The sequence below is a fragment of the Camelus bactrianus genome, chromosome 12 (genome assembly GCF_048773025.1).
Source record: "Camelus bactrianus isolate YW-2024 breed Bactrian camel chromosome 12, ASM4877302v1, whole genome shotgun sequence".
NCBI classification, from domain to species: Eukaryota; Metazoa; Chordata; class Mammalia; order Artiodactyla; family Camelidae; genus Camelus; species Camelus bactrianus.
Genome location: NC_133550.1, coordinates 64,340,709 through 64,368,491, shown reverse-complemented (window position 1 = coordinate 64,368,491; position 27,783 = coordinate 64,340,709). Strand labels below are relative to the sequence as shown.

Below are 27,783 nucleotides of genomic sequence, written 5' to 3'. Positions count from 1 at the left end.
TCACAGGTGGGGCTCCATATTCCACAGGTGGGGCTCCATATCCTGCAGGTGGGGCTCCATATCCTGCAGGTAGGGCTCCATATCCCACAGGTGGGGGTCTATATCCGCCTGGTGGGGGTCCATATCTGGCAGGTGGGGGTCCATATCTCACAGGTGGGGCTCCATGTCCCCCAGGCGGGGCTCCATATCCTGCTGGTGGGGGTCCATAGATCACAACTGGGTATGTTAAGAAGGAAAAAAAAAAACAGTTACTCATTTTTTAGAGTGGAAAAGGAATAAGTAAGAAAGAGGTAGGAGATAAAAAACAATGCAGAAGCAAACTGACACAGGAAGAGAATTCAGGCAGAGCAATGCTAAAGCCAGATCCTTCAGCTATCAATAGTTGAAGGCTCAGCCCTCCCCAAAATACAGCCCCACTCAAAAACACAGCACCCCCTCCAAAAATAATTGAAGGCTTTATCATTTCCTACTGTGGAGGGATTCAAATCAACAAGAAAACAATCCTATAGTTGTATCTCTACATTTCATGTAGTTGTGCACAGATATGTACTTAACTTAATAACGTTTGTTTTGATTATAAAAAAAGTAATACATACCCAATGAGGAATATGTATTTGGAAAATAGAGAAGAGATGAATTTTTTAAAGTCACCTATAATTTCATCATCAAAGACAAAAACAATATTTTGGTGTATTTCTCTGTCGGATCTCTGTTAATATTTTTTACACAATCATGATTATAAAACCACACAATTTTTTTTAAAAATCTGGCTCTTTCTTTTTGACATTATAAGAAATTTCTCCTTTTTTTCATTCTTTAAAAATTGAAGTGTAGTTGATCTACAATCTGTCAGGTATATAGCAAGGTGATTCAGTTAAACATATACATATAAATCTATTATTTTCAGATTCTTTTCCATTATAGGTTATTATAAGATATTGAATATTGTTCCCTGTGCTATACAGAAGGCCCTTGTTGACTATCTATTTTATAAGTTAATCCCAAACTCCTAATTTATCCCTCCCCCTCTTTCCCCTTTGGTAACCAGAAGTTTGTTTTCTGTGTTTGTGAGTCTATTTCTGTTTTGTACATAAGTTCATTTGTATCTTTTTTTTATTCCACATACACGTGATATTGTATAATATCTGTCTTTCTCTGTCTGACTTACTTCACTTAGTATGATAACAGAAATTTCTTTATATTATTAGTATATTTCATAAATTGAAAGCTGGACAATATATTTTTTAGATTTTTAAAATTTATTTGTGTTGAAGTACCGTCAATTTACAACATTGTGTCAACTTCTGGTGTACAGCACAGTGTAAAAGCTGGACAATGTTTTATCATATGCATAAGTGCCACTTAATTCCCTGATTGTAGGAGGGCATGTTGTTTCCAACTTTCCAAGTAATATTATAATAAACGGGTTTTATTTATTTCTGTGGCTATATTGCCAAAATGATTTAACTGTGTCAAGGTGAATTGACAATTGTCAAGCTATTTTTCTGTAATCCATATTTATGCTTAAGCTATCTAGAAAAAAAAATTAAAAGAATTGTCTTAAATATGCTCCAAGATCTAGAGGAAAATGTGGAGAAAGTCAAGAAAATGATATATAAACAAAATAGAAATAACAATAAAGGCATAGAATACCTAACAAAAAACCAAAAATAAAAATCTGGACCTGAAAAATACAATAACTGAAACAAAAAAATCACTAGAAGGATTCAAATTCAGATTTGAATAAGTAGAATAAAGAATCACCAAACTTGGATACAGGACAATAGAAATTGTTGAGACTGAGGAATAGAAAGAAAAAAGATTGAAGAAAAGTGAACAGAGCATAAGAGACTAGTGGGACACTACCAAGCAGACCAACATACACATTGTGGAATTTTCAGAAAAAGAAGAAAGAGAGAAAGATGTAAAGAAAATATTTGAAGAAATAATGGCTGAAAACTCCCCAAATTTGATGAAATACATGATTATAAACATCCAAGAAGTTCAATAACCTCCAAGTAAGTTAACTCAAAAAGATCCCCACTGAGACACATTATGATCAAACTTTCAAAAGCCAAAGATAAAGACAGAACTTGAAAGCAGGAAGAGAGAAGTGAATCATCACATATAAGGGATTCTCAATAAGATAATCGCAGATTTCTCATCAAAAACATTGGAGACCAGAAACAAACTGTCAAATAAGAATCCTATATCTGGCTAAACTCTTTTTAGAGTGAGAAAGAAATTAAGATGTTCCCAGATAAACAAAAGCTGAGGGAGTTCATTATCACCAGACTTGCCCTGAAAGAAATCCTTAAGGGAGTCCTACAGGGTGAAAGGAAAGAACACTAGACATTAATTTGAAGCCATATAAAGAAATAAAGATCTCAATAAAGGTAAATCCTTGAACAATTATAAAAGCTAATATTATAACAATGGCTTGTAATTCCATGTTTTGCTTTCTACATAATTTAAGAGACTAAAGCATTTAAGAGAATTATTAGACTGGGGGCACATGATGTATAAAGATGTAATTTTGTGACATCAGCTGAAAGAGGTGAAGACGGAAGGGCTATAAAGGGCTATAAATACAACATATTTGTATGTTATTGAACTTAAGATGGTAAAAATTCAAATTACTGTTATGACTTTAGAATGTTAAGTGTAACCCTCATGATGACCACAAAGAAAATAGCTATAAAATATAAACAAAAGGAAATGAGAAAGGACTTTAAACTTTTCACTATTAAAAAATCAACTAAACACAGACAGTAAATGCACAAAATGTGGTACAAAAAAGCTATAAGGTGTATAGAAATTAAACAGCAAAATAACAGAAGTAAGGCCCCCATCATCAGTAATTACTTTAAATGTAAATGGATTAAATTCCCCAATCAAAACAGAGATTGGCAGAATAGACAGAAACTCATGAATTCAACTACATGCTGTGTATATAAAAGACTTATTCTAGATACAAAGACACAAATAAATTTAAAGTAAAAGGTCGGGAAGAGATATTTCATGTAAATAGTAACCAAACAAGAGCAAGAATGGATATGCTAATATCAGACAAATAGACTTTACATCAAAAAGATTATGAAACAAAGAAGGAAATTACATATTAATAAAATGTCCAATTCAGCAAAAGGATATAACAATTATAAAATTTACACACTTAATGACAGACTATCAAATATATGAAGCAAAAACTGACAGAATTGAAGGGAGAAATAGACAGTTCTATGATAACAGTTGGAGATATCAATATCCTATACTCACAATAATGGATAAAACCAAACATGAGATAAATAAGGAAGTAGAGGACTTAAAAAAAACACAACAAACCAACTGGATCTAACAGACATATATAGGACACTCTACCCAACAACAACAGAATACATGTTCCTCTCAAGTAAACATGGGACATTTTCCAGGACAGACCAGATATTAGGCAACAAATTAAGTCTGGATAGATTTTTAAAGATAGATACCATACAAAGTAGCTTCTGTGACCACAAAGGGATGAATTTCCAAGTCAACAACAGAAGTAAAACCAGAAAATTCACAAATTTGTGGAAATTAAACACCACATTCTTAAACCACCAATGGATCAAAGAAGAAATCATAAGGGAAATAAGAAAATACTTACAGACAAATGAAAGTGAGAACACAACATACCAAAACTTAAAGGATGCAGCAAAAGAGATGCTAGGGAGGTGGGGGATTTATAGCTAAAAACACACTAAAAAACAAGAATAATAAATCAACAACTTAACTTAAAAACTTAAAGAACTAAAAAAAGAAGAACAAACTAAACCTGAAGCCAGCAGAAGGAAGGAAATAATAAAGATTACAACATAGATAAATCAAAAAGATAACAGGAAAACAACAGAGAATATCAGTGAAACCAAAAACTGCTTCTTTGAAAAGATTAACAAAGTTGAGAAAACTTTTAGGCTGACCAAGGAAAAAAAACAGAAAACTCAAATTATTAAAATCAGAAATAGAAGTCGGTACATTACTACTGATTCTACAGAAATAAGGATTATAATAGGCAACTATGAACAATTGTATGTCAACAGATTGGATAACCTAGAAGAAATGGATAAATTCTTAGAAACACAAAACCTATAACCCCAAATTGTGAAGAAATGGAAAATCTGCATAAACTTAGTAAGAAGATTGAATCATTAGAAAAGGAAAAAGAAAAGAAAGTCTCCCAACAGAGAAAAGACCTGGACCTGATACTGTCAACGGTGAATTCTGCCAAACATTTAAAGAACTAGCACCAAGCCTTCTCAAAATTTTCCAAAAAACTAAAGATGAGGGAACACTTCCTAACACTTCATCCTATTGGCTACTGTGAATAATGCTGCTATGAACATGGTGTACAAACGTCTTTTAGACCCTGCTTTCAATTCTTTTGGTATACACCCAAAAGTGGAATTGCTGGGTCATTTAAAATTTTTTTAGGAACCTCCATACTGTTTCTCACAGTGGCTGTCCCGTCATACATTCCCACCAACAGTACACAAGCATTCCAATTTCTCCACATCCTTGCCAACATTTGTTGTTTTCTATTTTTTGATAGTAGCTATTCTAATGGGGGAGAAATGAAAACATATGTTCACATAAAAACCTTGTACATGAATTTTTACAGTAGCTTTATTCATAATAACCAAAACCTGGAACCAACTCAGATATTACTGCACTGCTGAATGGTTCAATAAATTGTACATCCATAGCATGAAATATTACTCAACTATAAGAAGGAATAAATTATTGATACATGCAACAACCTGCATGAATCTTGAGAGAATTATGCCGAGTGAAAAGTCTATTCCAAAATCTTACATACTGTATGATTCCATTTATATAACATGCTTTAAATGGCAAAACTATAGAAATGGAGAACAGATTGGTGGTTGCCATGGGTTAAAGAGGAGGAGGATGTGGGAGGGAAGTAGGTGTATCAGTAAAACAACAACATGAAGGATCCTTATGGTGATGTAAATGTTCTGCGTTTTCATTGTATCCATGTCAATATCCTATCTGCAAAATGTTACCAGTGGGAGAACTAGGTTAAAAGGTATAAATAATATCTCAGTATTATTTCCTAGAACTGTATGTGAATCTACAATTATCTCAAAGTAAAAAGTTTAATTTTTAAAAAAGCTATAGTTACAGCAATAAACAATCCAAAAAGGATATTAAGAGAACAATTCCATTTACAATAGCATCCAAAAGAATTTTTAAAACTAGGAATAAATGTGAAGTGAAAGAATTGAAAGACTTGTGCACTGAAAACTACAAAACATTACTGAAATAAATTGAAGAAGACTTCAGTAAAGACTTCCTATGTTCATGGATTAGAACAGTTAAGATAGCAATTCCCCCTCAAAGTGATATACAAATTCAACGCAGTCCCTATCAAAATTCTAACAGTCTTTTTGCAGAAATGTAAAAGCTGATTCTCAAATTCATGTGGAACTACAAGGGACCATGGATAGCCAAAACAATATTGAAATCACAAAATAGGAAGACTTACACTTCCCTATTCTGAAACTTACTACAAAGTTACAGTAATCAAAACCATGTAGCACTGGCATAAGAATAGACTTATATACCAATGGGAATAGACCTGAGAGTCTAAAAGCAGAAATAAACCTAAACATCTATAACCAATTAATTTTCAACAAGGATGCCAAGGCTATTCAATGGGGAAATAATGTCTTCAACAAATGATGCTGGGACAACTGGATAACCACATGGAAAAGAATGAAGTTGGACCCAAACCTTACTCCATATTAAAAAATTAATTCATAATGAATGAATAACTGAAAGATAAGAGCCAAAATTATAAAACTCTTAGATGAGAACATGGGGTAGATCTTTATGACACTGGACTTGGCAATGGATTCTTAATTTGACACCAAAAGCATAAGTAACAAGAGAAAAAAATAGATAAATTCAACAAAATTAAAACTTTTATGCATCTAACAGTATTATCAAGAATATGAAAGAGGACCTACAGAATGGGAAACATACTTGCAAATCCCATATCTGATAAGGGTTTAATATCCAGGATACATACCAATATCACTGATGAACATAGATGCCAAAATCCTCACCAAAATATTAGCAAATAGAATCCAACAACACATAAAAAAGATCATGACCAAGTGGGGTTCACCCGAGGGACACAAGGGTGGTTCAACATACGCAAATCAATCAATGTAATACATCACATCAACAAGAGAAAGGACAAAAACCACATGATATCTCAATAGATGCAGAAAAAGCATTTGATAAAATTCAACACCCATTTATGATAAAAACTCTTGCCAAAGTGGGTATAGAGGGAATATATCTCAACATAATAAAAGCTATATGTGACAAACCTACAGCCAGCATAGTACTCAATGGTGAAAAACTCAAAAGCTTCCCACTAAAATCTGGGACAAGACAAGGATGCCCACTATCACCACTCCTATTCAACATAGTCCTGGAAGTCCTAGCCACAGCAATCAGGCAAGAGAGAGAAATAAAAGAGATCCAAATTGGAAAAGAAGAGGTAAAAGTGTCACTATATGCCGACGACATGTTACTATATATAGAAAATCCTAAAAGGTCCACACAAAAACTACTAGAGCTGATCGAAGAATTCAGCAAAGTAGCAGGTTACAAGATTAACATTCAAAAATCAGTTGCATTTCTTCACACTAACGATGAGTCAACAGAAAAAGAAAGTAAAAAAACAATTCCCTTTAAAATAGCACCCAAAGTAATAAAATACCTAGGAATAAATCTAACCAAGGAGGTGAAAGAATTATACACAGAAAACTATAAACCATTGATGAAGGAAATTAAAGAAGACTTTAAAAAATGGAAAGATATCCCATGCTCTTGGATTGGAAGAATCAATATTGTTAAAATGGTCACACTGCCCAAGGCAATCTATAGATTTAATGCAATCCCTATCAAATTACCGAGGACATATTTCACAGAACTAGAACAAATCATAATAAAATTTATATGGAACCATCAAAAACCTAGAATTGCTAAAGCATTACTAAAGAGAAAGAAAGAGGCTGGAGAAATAACTCTCCCAGACTTCAGACAATACTATAGAGCTACAGTCATCAAGACAGCATGGTATTGGTACAAAAACAGACATATAGACCAATGGAACAGAATAGAGAGCCCAGAAATGAACCCACAAACTTTTGGTCAACTAATCTTCGACAAAGGAGGCAAGAATATACAATGGAATAAAGACAGTCTCTTCAGCAAATGGTGTTGGGAAAACTGGACAGCAGCATGTAAAACAATGAAGCTAGAACACTCCCTTACACCATACACAAAAATCAACTCAAAATGGATCAAAGACTTAAACATAAGACAATAAACCTCCTAGAGGAAAATATAGGCAAAACAAAATATAGGCAAAAATTTCTCCTAGAAGAAATAAAAGCAAGAATAAACAAATGGGACCTAATGAAACTTACAAGCTTCTGCACAGCAAAGGAAACCATAACTAAAACAAAAAGACAACCTACGGAATGGGAGAAAATTTTTGCAAATGAAACCGACAAAGGCTTGATCTCCAGAATATATAAGCAGCTCATACGACTCGATAAGAAGAAAATAAACAACCCAATCCAAAAATGGGCAGAAGACCTAAACAAGCAATTCTCCAAGGAAGACATACAAATGATCAATAGACACATGAAAAAATGCTCAATATCACTAATTATCAGAGAAATGCAAATCAAAACTACAATGAGGTATCACCTCACACCAGTCAGAATGGCCATCATTCAAAAATCCACAAATGACAAATGCTGGAGAGGCTGTGGTGAAAAGGAAACCCTCCTACACTGTTGGTGGGAATGCAGTTTGGTACAGCCACTGTGGAAAACAGTATGGAGATTCCTCAAAAGACTAGGAATAGACTTACCATATGACCTAGGAATCCCGCTCCTGGGCTTATATCCAGAAGGAACCCTACTTCAGGATGGCACCTGCACTCCAGTGTTCATAGCAGCATTATTTGCAATAGCCAAGACATGGAAACAGCCTAAATGTCCATCAACAGATGACTGGATAAAGAAGATGTGGTATATTTATACGATGGAATACTACTCAGCCATAAAAACTGACAACATAATGCCATTTGCAGCAACATGGATGCTCCTGGAGAATGTCATTCTAAGTGAAGTAAGCCAGAAAGAGAAAGAAAAATACCATATGAGATCGCTCATATGTGGAATCTAAAAAACAAACAAACAAACAAAGCATAAATACAGAATAGAAATAGACTCATAAACATAGAATACAGACTTGTGGTTGCCAAGGGGGTGGGGGGTGGGAAGAGATAGACTGGGATTTCAAAATTGTAGAATAGATAAACAAGATTATACTGTATAGCACAGGGAAATATATACAAGATCTTATGGTAGCTCACAGAGAAAGGAATGTGACAATGAATATATATATGTTCATGTATAACTGAAAAATTGTGCTCTACGCTGGAATTTGACACAACATTGTAAAATGATTATAAATCAATAAAAAATGTTTTAAAAAAAAGAACTCTTACAACTCAAACAACAAAAAGATAAAATACCAAAGTTAAAAATGGGCAAAGGATTTGAATAGATATATCTTCAAAGAAGATATACAAATGTCCAACAAGCACATGAAAAGTTGTTCAATATCACTAGTCATTAAGGAAATGCAAATTAAAACCACAATATCATCTCACACTCCCTAGGATGGCTTTAATATAAACGAGAATAAGCAAAAAGGGGGAAATACCAAGCATTGGCAAGGATGTGGAGAAGCAGGAACTTGGACATTGCTGGTGGGAATACAAAATAGTGAAGTTGCTGTGGAAAATAGTTGGCTAATTCCTCAAAAAGTTAAGCACTGAATTACCATATGACCCAATAATTCCAATCCTAGCTATATACTCAAGAGAAATGAAAACTTAAGTCCACACAGAAACCTATACACAAGTATTTATAGCAGCTATTATTCATAATAGCCAAAAGGTGGAAACAAGCCAAATGTTCAAAAATGGCTGGATGGATAAACAAACTGTGATATATATACAGTGGAATATTATTCAGCCACAAAAAAGAATAAAGTACTAATACATGCTACAGCTTGGACAAACCTTGAAAACATTATGCCAAGTGAGACAAGCCAAACACAAAAATTCACATGTTGTATGATTCCTTTTATGTGATATATACAGAATAGGCAAATCCATAAAGACAAAAAGCAGGTTAGAGGAAACTAAGAGATGAGGGGAGGGGACAATGGGGAATGCATACTTAGTGGATATAGGGTATTCCTATGGAGTGATGAAAAAATTTTGAAACTAGAGAGCTGATGGTTTTACAACATTGTGAATACACTAAATACCATTGAATTGTACATTTAAACATGGTTAATTGTATGTTATGTGAATTTCAACTCAAAAACTTTTTATAAAACTTTAGCAACACTTACTTTTAGATTTTGAATATTAGATTTTATTAACCCTTAAAAACTAAGGTAACCGTTAAGGTTATAAATAACTATCCTTCAGTTGTATACAAAACTAGAAGCTGACAGGCATGCATGTCATGTTTGAAGGAGAACCCCAAGAAATGGCCTGCATTTGGGGGTCTGTTGGCAACCTGTTAGGACACCCTTTGTGGCCCACAAACAGCCTGTGGACCACATTTGAGAATCACTGATCTAGCATCTCCCTGGAACATGACTCAGCAGCTATTGACAGGCACAACTGTTAAAGGAAAAAGTACAGGGCACACAGCCCAGGACTGGAGTCCTCAGTGAGGTTAAAGGGCATGGCACAAGTATGATGGCTATGCTTGTGTGAAAAGGGAAGGGGGATGTGGGCTAGAGCATATGTTCTCTGCTTAGGCTGTAAGCAGGAAGTGACTGTTCCCACTGATGAGAGTTGCCCAGGTATGCTCCATAATTGTACATTATAGCTAAAAGTCAGCCTGAAACAGAAGTCCAGTCACTTACTGACTTGCCACTGCATGTCAGTCTGGACATGAAGTCATGGACTCAACCAGTTTCCAACCCCCCCAAACTTCTGCTGCTTCTCCTGTAGCAGAGTTAGAGGCAAGCTAGCAGCAAATAGATCTTTGAGCCCCTGGCATACGTTTCCACTTCCCAGGAAGAACCTCCCTGCCAGACCTTACCTGGACAAGGCGTCTGTTGGGTATACATCATGCCCCCTGGCGCAGTAATAACATACAGTCCTGAAGGGCCGAACCAGTAATTTACATTTCCAAGTGGCATTCCTCTGGCAGCTTAGAAGACAAGTTTGGCAAAATAAGGACGCTTTAATTCTTTTAAGCTAGATGTACAGCAGCTATCAACCAAATAAACACAGTATCAACCATCACCTTACATGTGTGTCCAACAATGCTCCCAGGATACAAGACTGAAAACATACACTGCCCTTGTTCTGGACTGTATGCCTCCTGAAGGTGGTAATTGTGTGTATTTGCCTGTGCTTATTCAAGGCCTAGCACAGCACCTACCATAAAAGGTACTGAGAAAAAAAATTTCCAAGTGAGGATTCTATCAAGTTGGCAAGATATGTCCTTTAAAGTCCAATGTAATGGCAGTATAGAAGAAAGTACTTCGTGTGTGTGTGTGTGTGTGCGTGTATTTTTTTTAATTGAAGTATAGTCAGTCTACAGTGTTGTATCAATTTCTGGTGTACCGCACAGCACTTCAGTCACACATGAACATACATATATTTGTTTTCTTATCCTTTCTCACCATTCCAAGAAAGTCCTTCTGTTTATCTCCCTCTACATCTCTTTTATAAGGACACTGATGGTATTGGGGGCCCACTTGAATCCAGAGTAATGCCCTCATCTCAAGATCCTTAATTATATCTAAAAATACTTTTATTTTAACAAACAAGGGAACGTTCACAGATTCTGAGGATTAGGACATGGATGATACTTTCGGGAGCTATTATCGGCCTGCCACACTAATTGCTGCCTATGGCATAGGACCAGAGGTAATGTACACTGTTCCAGGCCGGGCCCACAAAAACTTCCCAGGTGAGATCTTTACTCTCTTCCCCTCTCTGCTGGCTACCCAAAGAGGCCGTGGAAGCCATGTGTTAACAATGGCAGAGACTCTATTACCCTGGGTCTTGGAAGGGCTATGTGGAACAGAGCCCCCTTTCACCTCTGCTCATTGGCCTTTATATAAGCAGTAATGTTCATTACCTTAAGCCATTGATAATTTGGGGTTTACTGTTTTAATAGCTAGCATTAACTTAATTCCCTATAAACCTGAAGTTGTCATCCTTCCCTGTTACCCTCCTTTTCAATATTCTATGAGTATCTTCTTTCAGAATAAGTATTTTATTCACTTACGTGTTTGCTTATTTCTTATATGACTCTCACTAGACTGCAGGTTTAACAAAGAAAGGGACTATGTACATATGTCTCATCTCATTCCCTGTTGTGTTCCCAATTGTCTCACCTAGTGTTTGGCACATGGTAAGTACTCAATATATATTTTGCTAAAAACATAAATCAAAGAGCCTTGACAAATCAGCTCTGCAGAGGGGAAGGAATCTTTCCTGGCCAAATAATCAGATCATGAATTATGATGAGAGGTTAGTTAATTCCAAAGGCCTCAAGGAAGCCCACCTCACAAGACCTGACTCTTGCCAGGGGAGCAGGCATAGGTTTCTGCACATAAACCATGATACAATCAGACCCAGAGAAGTTCCAGATATTGGGCCAAGTTCATATAAGTTGCTTAAATCCTTTCCAGGTGGCTGTGCAACCGCTGAGGCTCTGACCTACCTTTGTAGGCTAAGAAGCAGAACTTAGTGAGAGCACAAAAAGGATCCCCTAAAGTTGCCTGACCTTTATCCAATAATCCTAAAAATAAGCCCCTTCAGTACTGTGAGGTTAAAAATAAGAGTCAATTCAAGACCCAGAATGCAACTGTCCTGAGCTCCCCAGACATCCCTAGATTCTCCATAGCTACACTCCCTCTGTCTGCTAGATGCCCTGTTATCCAACATTAGGCTTCCAGACTCTGTCTGCCATCTGGACCATGAACTGCTGTCAGTTGGAAACAGCTTGTGAATTCCTTGGCATTTATATCTTTGCCCTGTATTATTAAAGGTGACTGTAAAAAGGCTTCTTACTCCTCAATTTTCTACAATATGTCTCTCCTGTCACCTTTCTTCTCAGCAATTCACTGAAATCTCTCTTGCTAAGACCACCAACACCCTCAAATTTCCACATGCAATGCACATTTTTCAGTTTTTATTTTACTAAACATCTCTCCAGGAGCTGACAGATGACCACCCAGTAATGCTTGAAGCTTAACTTCTGGAATAATAAACTCACTTGATTCTCCTCCTACCTCTCAGTTAGCCCCAGTATTCACTGAAGATCCTTTAAATGTTGAGGACCCTTGGAATACCATCCTTAATTCACTGAATGAGCCCATCATTCACATGGCTCCAGAGATGACCTGTGTGCTGAGGATTTTCAAATCAGGTTCTTGATGCAGTTCATCTTTGGAGGTCCGAGCTGTATGTTCACTGCCTCCAGAATCTCATGTACCTCACACTTAATATGGTGCAGGATTTAAGAGCGTAGGCTCAAAAAAGCACTACCCAAAGAAGCAGGGCAGCTTTCTTTGAATTCCAACATGAGCCAACTCTGAATCTTAAAAAAGTGTAGACAGTATTACTTATACAGTATTCTTGCCAAAATATATGACCTGAATATAAGCACGAGGAAACAGACTAACACAAATTAAGGGACATCCTACAAAACAATAAGGCTGTATTCTTTTTAAAATGTCAATGTCATGAAAGACAAAGAAAGGCTGAGCCCAGATTAAAAGAGACCAAAGAAATAGGACAACTGAATTCAATCTGTGATCTGGGATTAAATCCTAGATTGGAAAAAAAAATGGTATTAGAATTAGGAATAGTAATGGTCAATCATTTGAATCTGAATATCAACTATGTATTAAATAATCATTTTGTTTCAATGATAAATTCTGTGATGTGATAAGTACACTGAGGTTAGATAAGAGAATCCCCTTGTTCTTAGGAGATACACACTTGAATATTTAGGAATAAAAGAAATTTTCTTTGTGTGACTTACTCCTAAATAGTTAAACAAAAGAAAAAAAAAAAAGAACAACATGAAACAAATGTGGGAAGATGTTAATAACAGGCGAATCTAGATGAAGGGTCCATGGGAATTTATTGTAATATTCTCACAATGTTTCTATAGATCTGATTTTTTTTCAAAACTAAAAGTTTAAAAAGAGAGAGAGTAGGTTTAAGGTTTAAATTCCAGCCCCATCATTCCAGCCTTGGGAAATTATATAACCACTGATTCAGTTTCTCCAGCTACACACTGGGGATAATGATAGGACCTACATCATAAGTTTTTGTGAATATAAATAAATTAATACGTGTAAAGTTCTTGAAACACTGCCCAGTATATGATTAGCATTCAATAAACGTTAGCTAGTATTACTATGTCTATAACTGAACTCATTTCCTCTCCAATTTAGACTATCTCTTATACTCGACCATGGTTTATAGCATCGTGATCCAATCAGTCTTCTAAGTCAGAAAATTTACTCCATCCTTCTGTGTGTTCCCAGGACTTTGTCGATGCCTCTGTTACTGCACATACCATAAGACAGGATAATGTATTTGCATATGTCTATCTCTACTAGGTTGTGTTAGTCTCAACAGATTGGAGGTGGGGATAGAAGGCAAGGGAGAAAAGGGAAGAGCATTCCAGACAGAGCAAATAGCACGAAGGCTTAGAGATGGGAGCACAAGACACAAAGAAGTCCATGGATTGGCATACAAAAACTGAGAGACTGAGGGGCATAAAGTGAGGCTAGATTGAATTAAAATATATCATAAAAAGATTATTTGCATTCCAAGTTTGAAAGAGTCCTCCAATACATCCATTATATCAGTGCTGCAGGGCTTGACAGTATCTCTTCCCATGCTTTAGTCCCATGGAAGACTTAAATTAAACCCACTAAGAGAAGCAAAGGCAAAGCCAGAGAAGAGAGAAGATAAAAAGGCATACCAGAGGCAACATGGCTGAAAGTGAGGCTGCTCAATGATATGTAAGACCAGCACTTAAGTGGACAAAAGACTATCAGGTATAATTAGTCATTCAGGTATCAGATGGTAACCTCCCAATAGACTGCAAACTACTTCAGGATAGGGACGGACTAAATCTTGTGTTCCCAGCACCTAGTATGGTACTTGGCACATAGTCGGTAGGCTCAGGAAATGTCTGCTGAATATATGTGCAATTACCAGCTGCCTGACCAGAGAGGCCAGACATCTTCACTAGCTAACTTCAATTACACAGGCTTCAAAAATCCAAAGCCCTTAGTATTTTTATCAGCATCGCTCACCAGCAGAGGCAGCTTTCGTCAGCAGCTGGGCAAATTCAATGGCACCTCCTTTTCTGAAGGCTAACTTAAAAACAGCCTGTCCTTCCCAGCCACCTGGGGAAAAAAATGGTACACACTCACTGAGAGGCTGGCACAGCTGGTAACAGGACTGCCACAAAAACTGAGAGAAGCACTACCCAAAGAAGCAGGGCAGCTTTCTTTGAATTCCAACATGAGCCAAGTCTGAATCTTAAACCTTCTGGAAACTTTTGGGGAACAAAGTACATTTCTGATGGGGAGCACTTACCATCCGGAGCTGCCTGAATGGTTCCTTTAATGTAGTTGGGGGCAAAGACTGGTTGTTCAACGGTACAGTTACTCATCAGATCAAATGGCATCATAAAAGAAAACATGGGGTCGTTGACTGAGTGTGAAGTCACAAAGATCACCTAAGAGAGGAAAGAAACTTAGGAAGAGGAAGGCCATTTGTCCATGGATTGAAACATGGAAGAGCTATTCTAAAGTCAAGGCTGCTTTGGCATCCTGGCCTAATTGAGAAACATCACCAATTTTTTTCCACCACTCCTCAACATGGAAAATCTCAAAGTGAGAATGTTTTAAAACACTTTGAAAGTCAATGTTTAACCTCTCTCCATTTTAAGGAAAACAAATGTAGAGTTAATCAGATCAAAGTAGTAGTAGAAATTACCCGGTATGAAGTGAGAAACAATGTTCCCCTCTTTGTACCACTAAAGAGATTGGATCCCACTGGTTGCTGTAGGAAGGAGAGGTCCACATCTGAACATTGCTTCAAGACACTGTGGAAAAGAAACAGCAGACAGTATACAATTTAGAAGTTATGCAGAATGATACAAATAAAGTTCTTAGCACAGTTTCTAGCCTGGAGGGAGATTTTAATGTTACTTGCTGATGATGCTGCTGCTATTTTATTAAAATAGAAAGTAATTTAAATGATCTTGTTCTCTGGCAATTCACACTTATTCTTCTCCCTCTTTATCAGTGGGTTTTTTTTTTCCCTTATCAGACCTACTTTTATTATTGTTTATTCATTAATTCGTATACTTCTTGTACAGTTGGTATAAAGCACTATGTTAATGGAAATGTTTCTTGGACTCTGGTAAAGAAGGCAAGGCATACACAGAGTGCTCCAGGATCCTCTGACATGTTGTTTCCTCTTCCTGCCATGTTCTACCCTGACTCCTAACCTGTAAAACTTGGATTCATCCTGTTCTCACTCATAGAATCCTACTGTTTTCTTTCCTTTCTTAGTAATTATTATAATACATATGTATGTATGTATGTATGTATGTATGTATGTATGTATGTATGTATACACACACATATATGTGTATGTGTTTGTTTATTCAATGTCATCCCTAAAAATCATTAGGAACAATGTCTGTCTTCCTTGCCACTGTAGCCCTAGCAAATAATGGTGCTACAAAACATTTATTGAAAGAATGAGTGAATGAAAACATGAATACAGATAATAATGCAAGTAATATATGCAAGCATCACATAAATGGCACAAAAATATTACAGCAGTTTAGTGGAAGGAGAGATTAGCTTTCGGTTGAAGTAATTAGGAATGACTTTATGGAAAGTTGAAATTTGAGCTCATTCTTAAGAGATGAATAGTGTTTCAGTAGGCAGAAGTGAGGGTAGGGGACAATCTGATGGGGAGTAAACAGCATTAATGGAGGTGCAGGAGCAGCATTAACGGAGGTATGCAGTGGAAAGAAAGCTGCATACTTGGAAGCAGCCTACCTGTGTGGATTCATCAAAACAGCATGGAAGTAAGGTTGGGAGGAATAGTGAGATGAAGCCATGCTGAGACTAGAGCTTGGAGACATCATTTGATAGGCAAGAAGGAACTGTGAGCTGCAGCTGTCTCAGTAGGGAACTTACATGATCAAGGAGGTGGTGGTGTATCAGAGAGAACAATCAGTTCAAGCGTTCCTAAAATAGTCCTGATATGAGGTAATAAGAACTGCAACTAGGGTGGTGGTATATAGATAAAAGGGGCTTTTTAAGAGATTATGAAAATATAGGATGTCAGCAAATATGGTGGAACAGGGAACTCTAAAAATCAGCCCAGACAGAGGAAGCAAGATGGCGGAGTAGAAGGACGCTTGTAGCTCACCCTCTCCCACAAATACACCAAAACTGACATCTACGGACCCACTCAGCCAACCAGAACACCTGCCGAACTCCGACAGAACATCGCCCTCTTCGAAAGACTAAGACGCCAAGAATCTGGTAGGAAAAAAGGAAAAAAGAAAGAAGAAAAAGCAAAACAGTGCGGGACCAATCCCGCGGGGAGGGAGTGGCAAAGGAGGACGGACACTCGTTCGCTGGGTCTCCCCTCTCCAACAGAGAGGCCAGTGGGACAGAGGAGGAACCTCTGAGGCTCAGATCTGCCCCGAGCACCCCTTGACCGACAGAACTGAGTTAAACAGGCACAAAGGGTCCCCGCGACACCCAGCCTGAGACGCGAGCCGGCAGCGGGGGCCAGGGCAGGCATCCCGAGCTGGCCGGAGGACTGGGGCAGCTGCACTGAGGCAGCCCCAGGGGACCGCAGGGGGCTGCGCGCCGTGGCTGGGAGGGGATACGGAGCAGAACCTCGGTCCCCCATAAATTGCGAAAAAAGCAAAGCAACATGGCTGGTGTGCCCTGGGGGAAGGAGCGCCATAGCCTTGTCTCCTCAGACCTGCGCCGCTATTACTGGCACTTCTTGCGAGAAGAGAGGCGGGGCTCAGCCACAGCTGCCATATTCTTCTGTGCACAGTGCCCAGGTGGGGGCAGGGCCGAGACCTGAATCCGTGCCAGGGGGCTCCGCAACCTCCTAGGCAGGACTGAGACTTTACAGCTGGAGGCAGATAGGATCTTTCTGCCCTGGTACCTCAGAGAACTCACGCCACCAAGACAAACAAGGAGCTGAGATTTGGCACGGAGCAGAGGCAGGGCCGTTCCACGGTCTTCTCCGAGCCCGCCTTCGGAATGCCGACCCGAGGTAGAGCGGGCAGCTGCACAGAGCAGCGGAGCGACCGGCATCGGGAAAGGGAGGGCGGCAACCCGCTTTCCTGGCAGGAACGCAGCACCTGACTGTGGTGCTGGGAGGGGGCGCTATCTGCCCACCTGCCTCCCCTGAGTAGCAGCATCTGACTGCGGCATCGGGAAGGGGAGTGACCCGCCCGCCCACCAGATAAGAGCTCAGCACCTGACCCAGTGTTGGGAGGGGGCACGATCTGCTAGAACCAACAGCCACTGGGAGCAGCACAGAAGAGAGCGCCAACAGAGGGCCTCTGGAAACAGCAAGCTGAGTTCGTGAAACAGGGCGAAGACACAAAGACCTCTCAATAAAATCCTTAAGAGCACAGCATCGCCAGGAGAACTAGATAACTGATACTCCTTAAGCCACAGTGCCAGAGAGATATGAGCAATATGAAGAAGCAGAGGAACCACTCCCAATTAAAAGATCAAGAGAAATCCCCTGAAAGCACAATCAAGGAAATAGACATTGATGGCCTACTAGATCAAGATTTCAAAAAAGGAGTGATCAAAGTACTGAAGGAACTAAAAGAAATAGTTTTTAGAGATATAAAATATGTCAAAAATGAAATAGAAGCTATAAAGAAGAACCAAGTAGAATTAGTAAACTCATTTGCTAAGATGAGATCTAACCTAAAGGTTGTACAAAGCAGGCTAGATAATGCAGAGGAACGAATAAGTGACCTAGAAGACAGGACAACAGAAAGCACCCAATCAGAAAATCTGAAAGAAAAACAAATAAAAAACAATGAAAACAATATAAGGGACCTATGGGGTAATATAAAGTGTGCCAATCTATGCATAATAGGGGCTCCAGAAGGGGAAGAAAGAACAAAGGGGATTGAAAAGGTATTTGAAGAAATCATGACTGAAAACTTCCCAAACCTAAAGGAATCAGATATCAAAGTACAGGAGGCTCAGAGGGTCCCAAACAGGAAGAACCCAAACAGACTCACACCAAGACATATTATAATCAAGATGGCCAGCGTCAAGGATAAATGATCCTAAAGGCACCAAGAGAAAAACAAAGAGTGAGTTACAAGGGAACCCCCATAAGGCTCTCAGCTGATTTCTCTACACAAACACTACAGGCCAGAAGGGAGTGGCAAGATATACTCAAAGTCCTGAATGAAAAAAAAAATGCAGCCTAGGATACTCTATCCAGCAAGGCTATCCTTTAGAATAGAAGGAGAGATAAAGAACTTCACAGACAAGCAAAAACTAAAAGAGTTTAGCAACACTAAACCCATGCTAAAAGAAATATTCACAGGTCTACTCTAAATAGAAAAGAAGCAGGATGCTACAAAAATGAGAAACTCATAACTGGAAAGGAGATAATTGCCATGAATTACAAAAAGAATAAACAAAATTGTAAAAGAAGACATCTAAATCATTAAGAGTGGGAGAGGGAAGCAAGGAAAGCCATTGTGGAAAACAGTATGGAGATTCCTCAAAAGACTAGGAATAGACTTACCATACGAATCCCACTCCTGGGCATAAATCCAGAAGGAACCCTACTTCAAAATGACACCTGCACCCCAATGTTCATAGCAGCACTATTTACAATAGCCAAGACATGGAAACAGCTTAAATGCCCATCAACAGATGACTGAGTAAAGAAGATGTGGTATATTTATATGATGGAATGCTATTCAGCCATAAAAACTGACAACATAACGCCATTTGCAGCAACATGGATGTTCCTGGACAATGTCATTCTAAGTGAGGTAAGCCATAAAGAGAAAGAAAAATACCATATGAGATTGCTCATATGAGGAATCTAAAAACAAAACAAAACATAAATACAAAACAGAAACAGACTCATAGACATAGAATACAAACTTGTGGTTGCCAAGGGGGTGGGAGGTGGGAAGGGACAGACTGGGATTTTAAAATACAGAATAGATAAACAAGATTATACTATATAGCACAGGGAAATATAAACAAGATCTTGTGGTAGCTCATAGCGAAAAAAAAATGTGACAATGAATATATATATGTTCAGATATAACTGAAAAATTGTGCTCTACACTAGAATGTGACACAACATTGTAAAATGACTATTACTCAATAAAAAATAAGCCCAGAATTCTAAAATCTAATCAAAAGCTTACAGCAACTAGGGGGATGTTTAATCAAGAAAAAAACTAGTTGAATCTCAATAAGAGAGCTTTGTACACTTTAACCTACCCTGGTACTCTCCTCCACTCCCCAGCTTGGCAACAATCTTGAAAACAACAATCCACATTCTCAGTACTGGTACCAAGTACTGGAGGGAGGAGAACAGACCTCAGAGAACTGTGATTGTCTGTTTTGACCTGTCTGGTGGTTTCCTGAAGGACTGGCTCTCAGGGCATGTGCCTAATTCAGAACTCTCTCAGGACTTAGGCAGCCACCCAGGGTACATGTGTCAAAAACATTTCAAGCAAAATCTGTTAGAACTGCTATCTGGGGCAAAGGATGACATTTGGGGCAAACAATTAAAAAAAAACTGAAAAATCAGGAAGGAAAGACTGGGGAATGAGAGGCTTTGAGGAATAAAGGCTTTGAAAACCTCTGACACGTTCGTGGGAATCTAGAAAGCACAACACATATATTTTCAAGGCTGAGTTCATACTCAGAAGAAACCTGAGAAGTACCTAAACTCTTACCTCTGGCTGATAATGAGGCTCTGCCTAAGTAAAAAGTAAAAGATAAGACAGAGTTTTAAACTGCCTGGCTGAGTGATACAGGCTCCAAAACACACACACACACACACACACACACACCCTTCATCTGCAAAGACTGGGGTTGTTGTTGTTGTTGTTGTTGTTGTTGTTGTTGTTGTTGTTGCAGACATGTAAGCAAATTGTCAAATCACTAAATTAATAGAAGCAAGCCACTAAATTAATAGAAAAGAGTCCACATTTGTCAAGAGCCACACAAGACAAACAGAGTATAGACTTTAAAAAATTAGTTCAGAAAAACTACTACATAATACTACAAACAAAACCACTACAACAAGCAGCAACAACACCCAGAGGAAGAGGGAGAATCTGATTTCCAGAGTTGTCACATTATAATTCAAAATATGTCCAATTTTCAACAACAACAAAAAAATCATAAGGCATACAAAGACACAAGAAAGTATGTCCCATTCACAGGAGAAAAAGAAATTAATTGAAACTGCCCCTGAAGAAGCCCAGAAATTAGATTAACTAGACAAAGGCTTTAAATAAACTATTTTAAATATATTCCAAAAGTTAAAGGAAACAATGACTAAACAACTAATGGAAAAGGTTGAGAACAATGTCTCACCAAGTAGAGAATATCAATAAAAAGATAGAAATTATAAAAAAGAATCAAATAGAAATTCTGGAATTGAAGACTACAATAACTGAGATAAAAAAATTCAATATTGGGGGGCTTAATGGCAGATTTCAGCAGGAAGAATTATTGAATTTGAACATGGGTCGATCAAGGTTAACAGTTACTATCTGAGTAACAGAAAGTAAAAAGAGTGAAGAAAAAGGAACAGAGTCTAATAGACCTGTGGAACACAATTAAACATATCAACATATACATAATGGGACTAGCAGAAAAAGAGGACAGAAAAAAAGGGAGCATAAAGACTTTTTGAATAATGGCCAAAAATTTCCTAAATTTAATGAAAGACATGAATCTATACATCCAAGCTTAACAAATCTCAAGTAGAATAAACTCGAAGAGATCCACACCAAGACACATTATAATCAAACTGCTGAAAGCCAAATACAGAGAATCTTGAAAGCAGCAAGAGAAGTGAATCATCATGCACAAGGAATTCTCAATAAGACAAACAGCTGACTTATCATCAGAAACTATGGAGGTAGCAAGATGACATATTCAAAGTGCTAAAAGGAAAAAAAGTGATCAACCAAGAATTCTATATCTGGCCAAACTATCCTTCAAAAATTACAGGGAAATTAAAACTTTACCAAATAAACAAGAAATGCTAAAGGAAGTCCTTCAGCCTAAAATAAAAGACACTAGACAGTAAGTTAAAGAAGATACAAATAAATGGAAAGACATCCCATGCTCATGTATTAGAAAACTTAATACTGTTAAAGATGTCCATAGTAACTAAAGCAGTCTACAGATTCAATGCTGTCACTATCAAGAACCCAAAAGCATTTTTTTTCACACGCAAGTAAATTCATTCTAAAATTCATATGGCATCTCAAAGGACTCTGAGTAGCCAAGACAATTTTGAAAAGAACAAAGTTGGAGGACTCACACGTCCTGGTTTCTAAATGTATCACAAAGCTACAGTAATCAAAACAGTGTGGTACTGGCATAAAGACAGTGGAATAGACTATAGAGCTCAGAAATAAATCCTCAGGTACATGGTCAAATAATCTTCAAAATTCCACAAAGATGTCATAACCACTCAATGGGGAAAGGGCAATCTCTTGAACAACTGATGTTGGGAAAATAGATATCCACATGCAAAGGGATGAAGTTGGACCTTTTCTTACACCATATTAAAAAATCAATTCAAAATGGATCAAAGAACTAAACATAAGACCTAATACTACAGAACTCCTGGAAGAAAACATAGGCAGGAAATTTCATGCTGTTAGACTTGGCAAGTTTCTTGCATTTGACACCAAAAGCACAGGCAACAAAAGCAGAAATAGACAAATGGGACTATATCAAACTTGAAAACTTTGGTGCATCAAAGGACACAATCAAGAGAGTGAAAAGTCAACCTCCAGAATGAGGGGGAATATTTGCAAGTCATAAGGGGTTAATTGGATAAGGGGTTAAAATATCCAGAATATATAAAGAACTCCTTACAACTCAATAACAAAACATAACCTGTTTTTAAAATGAATAAAGGATTTAAATAAACGTTTCTCCAAATATGATATCTAAATGGCCAAAAAATATGAAAAGATGTTCACTATGACCAATCATCAGAGATATGCAAATCAAAACAACAAATGAGATATCACCTCACACCTATTAAGATGGCTATTATTTTAAAAAAGCACCAGAAAATAATAAGTGTTGCCTAGGATATGGAGAAACTGGAACACCTGTGCACTCTTGGTGGGACTGTAAAATGGTGCAACCACTGTGGAATAATATGGAGTCTCCTTAAAAATTAAAAATACTACTACTCTATTATCCAGCAATCCCACTCTGGGTATATATTGAAAAGAATTGAAAGCAGGGTCTCAAAGAGATATTTGCACACTCACATTCATAGCACCACTATTCACAATAATCAAGAGGTAGAAGAAACCTAAATGCAAATGCCATCAGTGATTGAATGGAGAAACAAAATGTGGTATATAAATACTATGGAATATTATTCAGCCTCAAAAAGGAAGGAAATCTTGTCACATGCTACAACATGGGTGAACTTTGAGGACATTATGCCAATTGAAATAACTCAGACAAAGACAAATACTATATGATCTTACCTACATGTGGAATCTTTAAAAACAAAAAGTCAAATTCACAGAAAGACAGTAGAACAACAGTTATTGGGGTTGAAGGGATGCCAGGAAAAGATACAAATTTACCATCATTTAGGATAAATAAGTCTAGAGATCCAATGTACAGACTTATTAATGCTGTACTGAACATTAGAAATATGCTAAGAGAATAGATTTCAAGTGCTGTCATCACACCAAAAAATGGTAATTATGTGAGATGATGACTAGTGATCATTTCACTATGTGTAGTATATCAAATTATCACATTGTATATCTTAAATATATACAATTTTTAATGGTTAAGATGATAAATTTTGTTGCTTTTACCACACACAAAAATGATGGACAACTTAGCAAAACAAAGAACATTTATGAACAACGAAAATTTACCAAAGACATAAATGGCTAATAACAATATGACAAAAATAATTTCACTAGTGATAAAACTTAAAAAAAATTTCATTATTTAGATTCCATTATCAGACTGAAAGAGCTATCAAAAATTAACACAGGGTGTTGGCAAAGGTATGGTGAAATTGGGTACTCAGTATTAAGAGAAATGTAGATGTAAATGTAATGTCACTTCTGTAGGGTGATTTTGCAATAAATATATTTCTATTTATAAATATATTAAAATATAAAATATATTTAATACTTTAAGATATTTTGACAAAGCTTTTCATATTTTTAAAATATATTTTAAATCTTTTTTAAAAAGTATGTCCTCCGATCCCACAATTCTACTTTCAGGAATATGTCTGAAAAAAACATTTTGACAGTTGGGTAGAAATAAGTCTTTAAAAAATTCACTGCAGCAACGTTTATAGCAATGAAAAATTAAAACCAGAATATCCCAGATAGGGGCTTGAGTAAAGATTTAAGCATACTGGAATACCAGATATTAAAAATAATGATACAGATACTAATACTGGTATGCATTCCCAATACATTGGTAAATGAGAAAAACAAGTTACAAAGCAGTCTGAGGTGAGGAAATGTGTGTTTTCAGAGAGGGAAGTGCAGAAGGCTATATACCAAAATGTAAAAAGTACTGGATGTTGGAATTTGGGGTAATTTTAAATGTTTCCCAATTTTTCTACAATGAACACACATGGCATTATCTGCACACGTTTCAGAATATGGATTTTTTAAAAAAAAACCCTCAATGTCTTCTCTTTTTACGAGTAGAGTCTGGCTCATACATTTATGAGTTTTCAGCTGGGATCAGAAAAAATCTCCACTAATCACAGTCAAGCTGTGATGAATTTCTCAACTGTGTATTGTGACTAGGCAGGAGAAGTCAAAATACAACCAATCTTCCCCCTCTCTCCAGCTATTTCTTTAAAGTAGTTTCAATCCAGGAAGCCAGTGCAACAACAGAGCTTTCTTTGATGAGGAGAAAGCAGAGAAGCAGTCCTTTTCCTTTTTGAGGGGCAGCTGGAGTAGAGAAGTTAATGCACAGTACCTAAGTTCAAAGGTCTCCCACATGCAATGGCTATATGATTTTAAGCAAATTATTTCCTCTTTGTTTCAGTTTTCCCACCTGTGAAATGAGGAAAACAGTACCGATCCTCATTCCAGACAGAGTAGATACATGTATACAGCCCTTAGAACAGTGCTTGGCTGTGATTAACCACTCAAGTGCACAGAAAGGACCCCACAAAGACAATTCAAAGGACCATAAAATCTGTATTTGTTATAATTTTTAAAAACCCTGCTTCATTCCCTGCCTCCAGCACACAAACAGAAAAGCAGAAAGACAAGCCCGTAGCCTGAATGAGAAGACACCCAAACGTCAGCTCAGAAGCGGCTTCAAGGCACAGAGCCACAGGCACACAGATCAAAGTTCTCTAGACCAGTGTGTACGGAGACACTGCAGTCAGAATGGCGAGCGATCATTTTCTACTACAATACTGCATAAAGCAGCAGAGGTCCTTCGGGAGCAAGGGAGGTCGTACAGCCTTGATGGTGCGTATAAATTCGTCAAGAAAATATTCTGGGGAAGGGAGTATAGAAAAAAAGATCTGGACATCAGCATTTGGTACTATCTTAACGGATCTTTCTGACAGATGAGTCACAGCGATCTAGCTTAGTCTCACCTGAGCACTGCACTGGGTTTCAGAGTCTCACTGTGGAGCAAGAGCAAAGGAAAATGAGGGCAAATCGAGACAGAGAGAGAAGCATAATTAAGAATTGCTGGAGGAGCCAAAAGGACTCTGGGAAATGGTGGCTGGGTTTTGAGGAGAGATGTGGAGCGGAGTCAAAGCATTAGGTGGGGAAGTGAAAACGGGCTGCTCTGGGCTGAGCCTGATGGAGGCGAGAGGAGGGCCGAGTGGCAGGCACCCAAACGCCACGCAAAACGACAGGTACAAACCCCAGGCCGCCATGGGAGGCCGAGAGCTCATCATTCTTCCTAGACGCGACGTCTTATGGTCTGGATATTTTCAATAAAGTAAGACCGGTCATCTCCTCGGTTAGGAGGAAGAAGAAAGAGGGCTGTTTGAAGTTCTGCGGGTGAGGCTCCTCCCCACACACAGTTCGGGATCTTTCCAGAAAGACCTACACTCAAGCCTCTTCTACCTTCAGAAGCCCAGGACTTTGTTCCTGTCAGCCTACAAAGGTGGCGGGCTCACAACGGCAGCCCCACGCGACCCGGAAGGGCAGTACGACTCTCCACTCCCACCAGTGCACCTCCACCTTTCTTCTGAAGCGACACACGCCTGAAGCCCCGTACGCCCGCCGCCACCTTCGCATCCGGCGCACCCGCGAGGTGGCGCGTGCGCCCTAACGTCAGGGCGGAGCTAAGCGTGCAGCGCCCAGAAAAGGCGGGAAAGTCTCTGATTCGCTGAGAGTTCGAGAGCCGCCGGCTGTTCCCCTTGCGTCTCCTCCCTCCTGTGACAGCGTCCGGAGCTTCCCATCAGGCACCTTTCGCCAAAAGGGATGATGGCGGCATGGCGGTTCTCGGTGTGGCTCTGGTTCACTGCCATCCGGATCCAGACCCTCTCCTGCCGCCCCTCAGATGGGAAGGGGCGGGGTCTGTGCCAAGCGTTGGGCGGGGCTCTGAAGGGGAGGGCGGAGATTATGGCGCAAGGGCAGGGAGTGGGTGGGCGAGGCGGCTGGTCACGTGAGGGGCCGTGGTCAGAGGAGGAGGCGCAGTCGGTGTTCAGACAGCCCTGATGGGGAAGGGGAGCGGGTCCAGGGAATTGAGTCCAGTCCCCGAGCGCAGAGAGGTGAGTGAGGCGTGAGCATCCTCCTTACAGCCACTGGCTGTCCTGGCAACTGCGTGGTTGCCCCCACCTTATTGCCCCGCTGCCCGCGGGTATGGACTTGAACTGGTCCTGCTTAAAACGGGATTTTCCTGCCCTCTCCCTGGCATGGGTCAGGAAGCTGTTGTCCTTTGGAGAAAGGGTCCGGAATGATTCCTCAACGCTCTTAAGGCAAGCAGAACTTTCTTCAACCAGAGAAAGCCTGGAATCAGAGCCGATTTCTTTTGAGGTAGCATCCAGGAAAGGGTGCGTGAGCTGGGGCAAGAAGTCAAAAGAAGAATTCCGATCCTGATGGAGAGAGACTTTTGTCTCTGTCACTCATCATAACTGCCCTGCCTCCTCCAAAGGGTGATTGTGAGGATCGGGTGGGATGTATTATACCAGAATTTCTTTTAAGACTTAAGTGCTGTAATTATCCTTATTTCCTTTAAACTTCACAAATAGCACCAGAGGGCTTCAAACAAAAGGATGTTAACATCTTCTGGACTACCTACCGTATTTCATCAAATTTAAGATGTTGTCAGTTATAAAATGCACCATTTTCAAATGTGCTTCTAAGGGGAGAAAGTTGTCAAATCAATGGGACATGTCATTAGTTTTAAGATGTATCCTAATTTCAGAAATATATGTATCTTTAAAGTATAAGACTGTCATCAGAATGATGTGAAGCAGTAGAACAAGCATTGACACCTAAGCCCTGTCCTGCACTGGTAACTAAGTGTGCAGACTTGAGCAAGATGATTAGCTTTCTAGACTTGTTTCCATGTCTGTTTGAAGGAAGGATTAGAAGAACTCTTAGGTTTCTTTCATCCATGATATTTTGTTTGCTAAACTGCTCAGTCACTCAAATCTCATTTCTCTCCATCATGGCGTTGCTGCTCTAATTCCAGCCCTTACTTGAATGATTCCAAGAGCCTACTGACTTGTCTTCCTCCAGTCTTGATCCCCCAACCATACATCTGTACCTTGTGCTCACCCTACAGAATGTTAAGACCCCAAGCACATTTGTGTACAGTTGTTACATTCAAATTCAGCGAAATAATATACAGGTGAGAGTTGTGGTATTTGCTGCTATAGAAGACTGTGAACCTCAAAGAGAGGAAGGATTGGTTTAAGTCTGGAAAAGGCAAGAGATACTCTAGTGCTTTAAATTTAAATTCTAAACTCTTAAAATGTCTTCACTGCAAAGCAGGCAGGTCTCTAGGCAAGATGGGTCCACTCCTTTCATAGATTTGGTTTTTATACCTCCTGGAAAAACAAGGGGAAAGGCTAGGAAATTAACTGAATGAAAAAAATTTGTTTCTGTTGGAGGAGACAGACTATGCAGAGCACAGCTTCCCTTAAGGTCAAGTATGACAGCTCCATCATCCACTTTGGATTCAAAACTCCAGGGAATCATGACTGGGGTCCAACTTCATGCCAACTGAAGATGAGCTGACCTCACAAAATGTTTTCCATCTCTAATTCCTGTGTCCACTTCTTACGAAGATGGTCCCTGCCTCAGCCTCCACACATGGGTGAAA

At 38.6% G+C, this 27,783-nt stretch overlaps 1 protein-coding gene across 1 annotated transcript; it reads right to left on the bottom strand.

The window, feature by feature from the left end:
* Positions 1 to 25,981, bottom strand: WBP2NL (WBP2 N-terminal like). The gene is given in 8 exon segments (XM_045520531.1): positions 1 to 108; positions 3,346 to 3,377; positions 10,257 to 10,334; positions 14,479 to 14,571; positions 14,765 to 14,906; positions 15,167 to 15,275; positions 25,094 to 25,123; positions 25,920 to 25,981. Coding segments are annotated over 8 exon segments (654 nt in total).
* Positions 25,982 to 27,783: the final 1,802 nt, after the last annotated feature.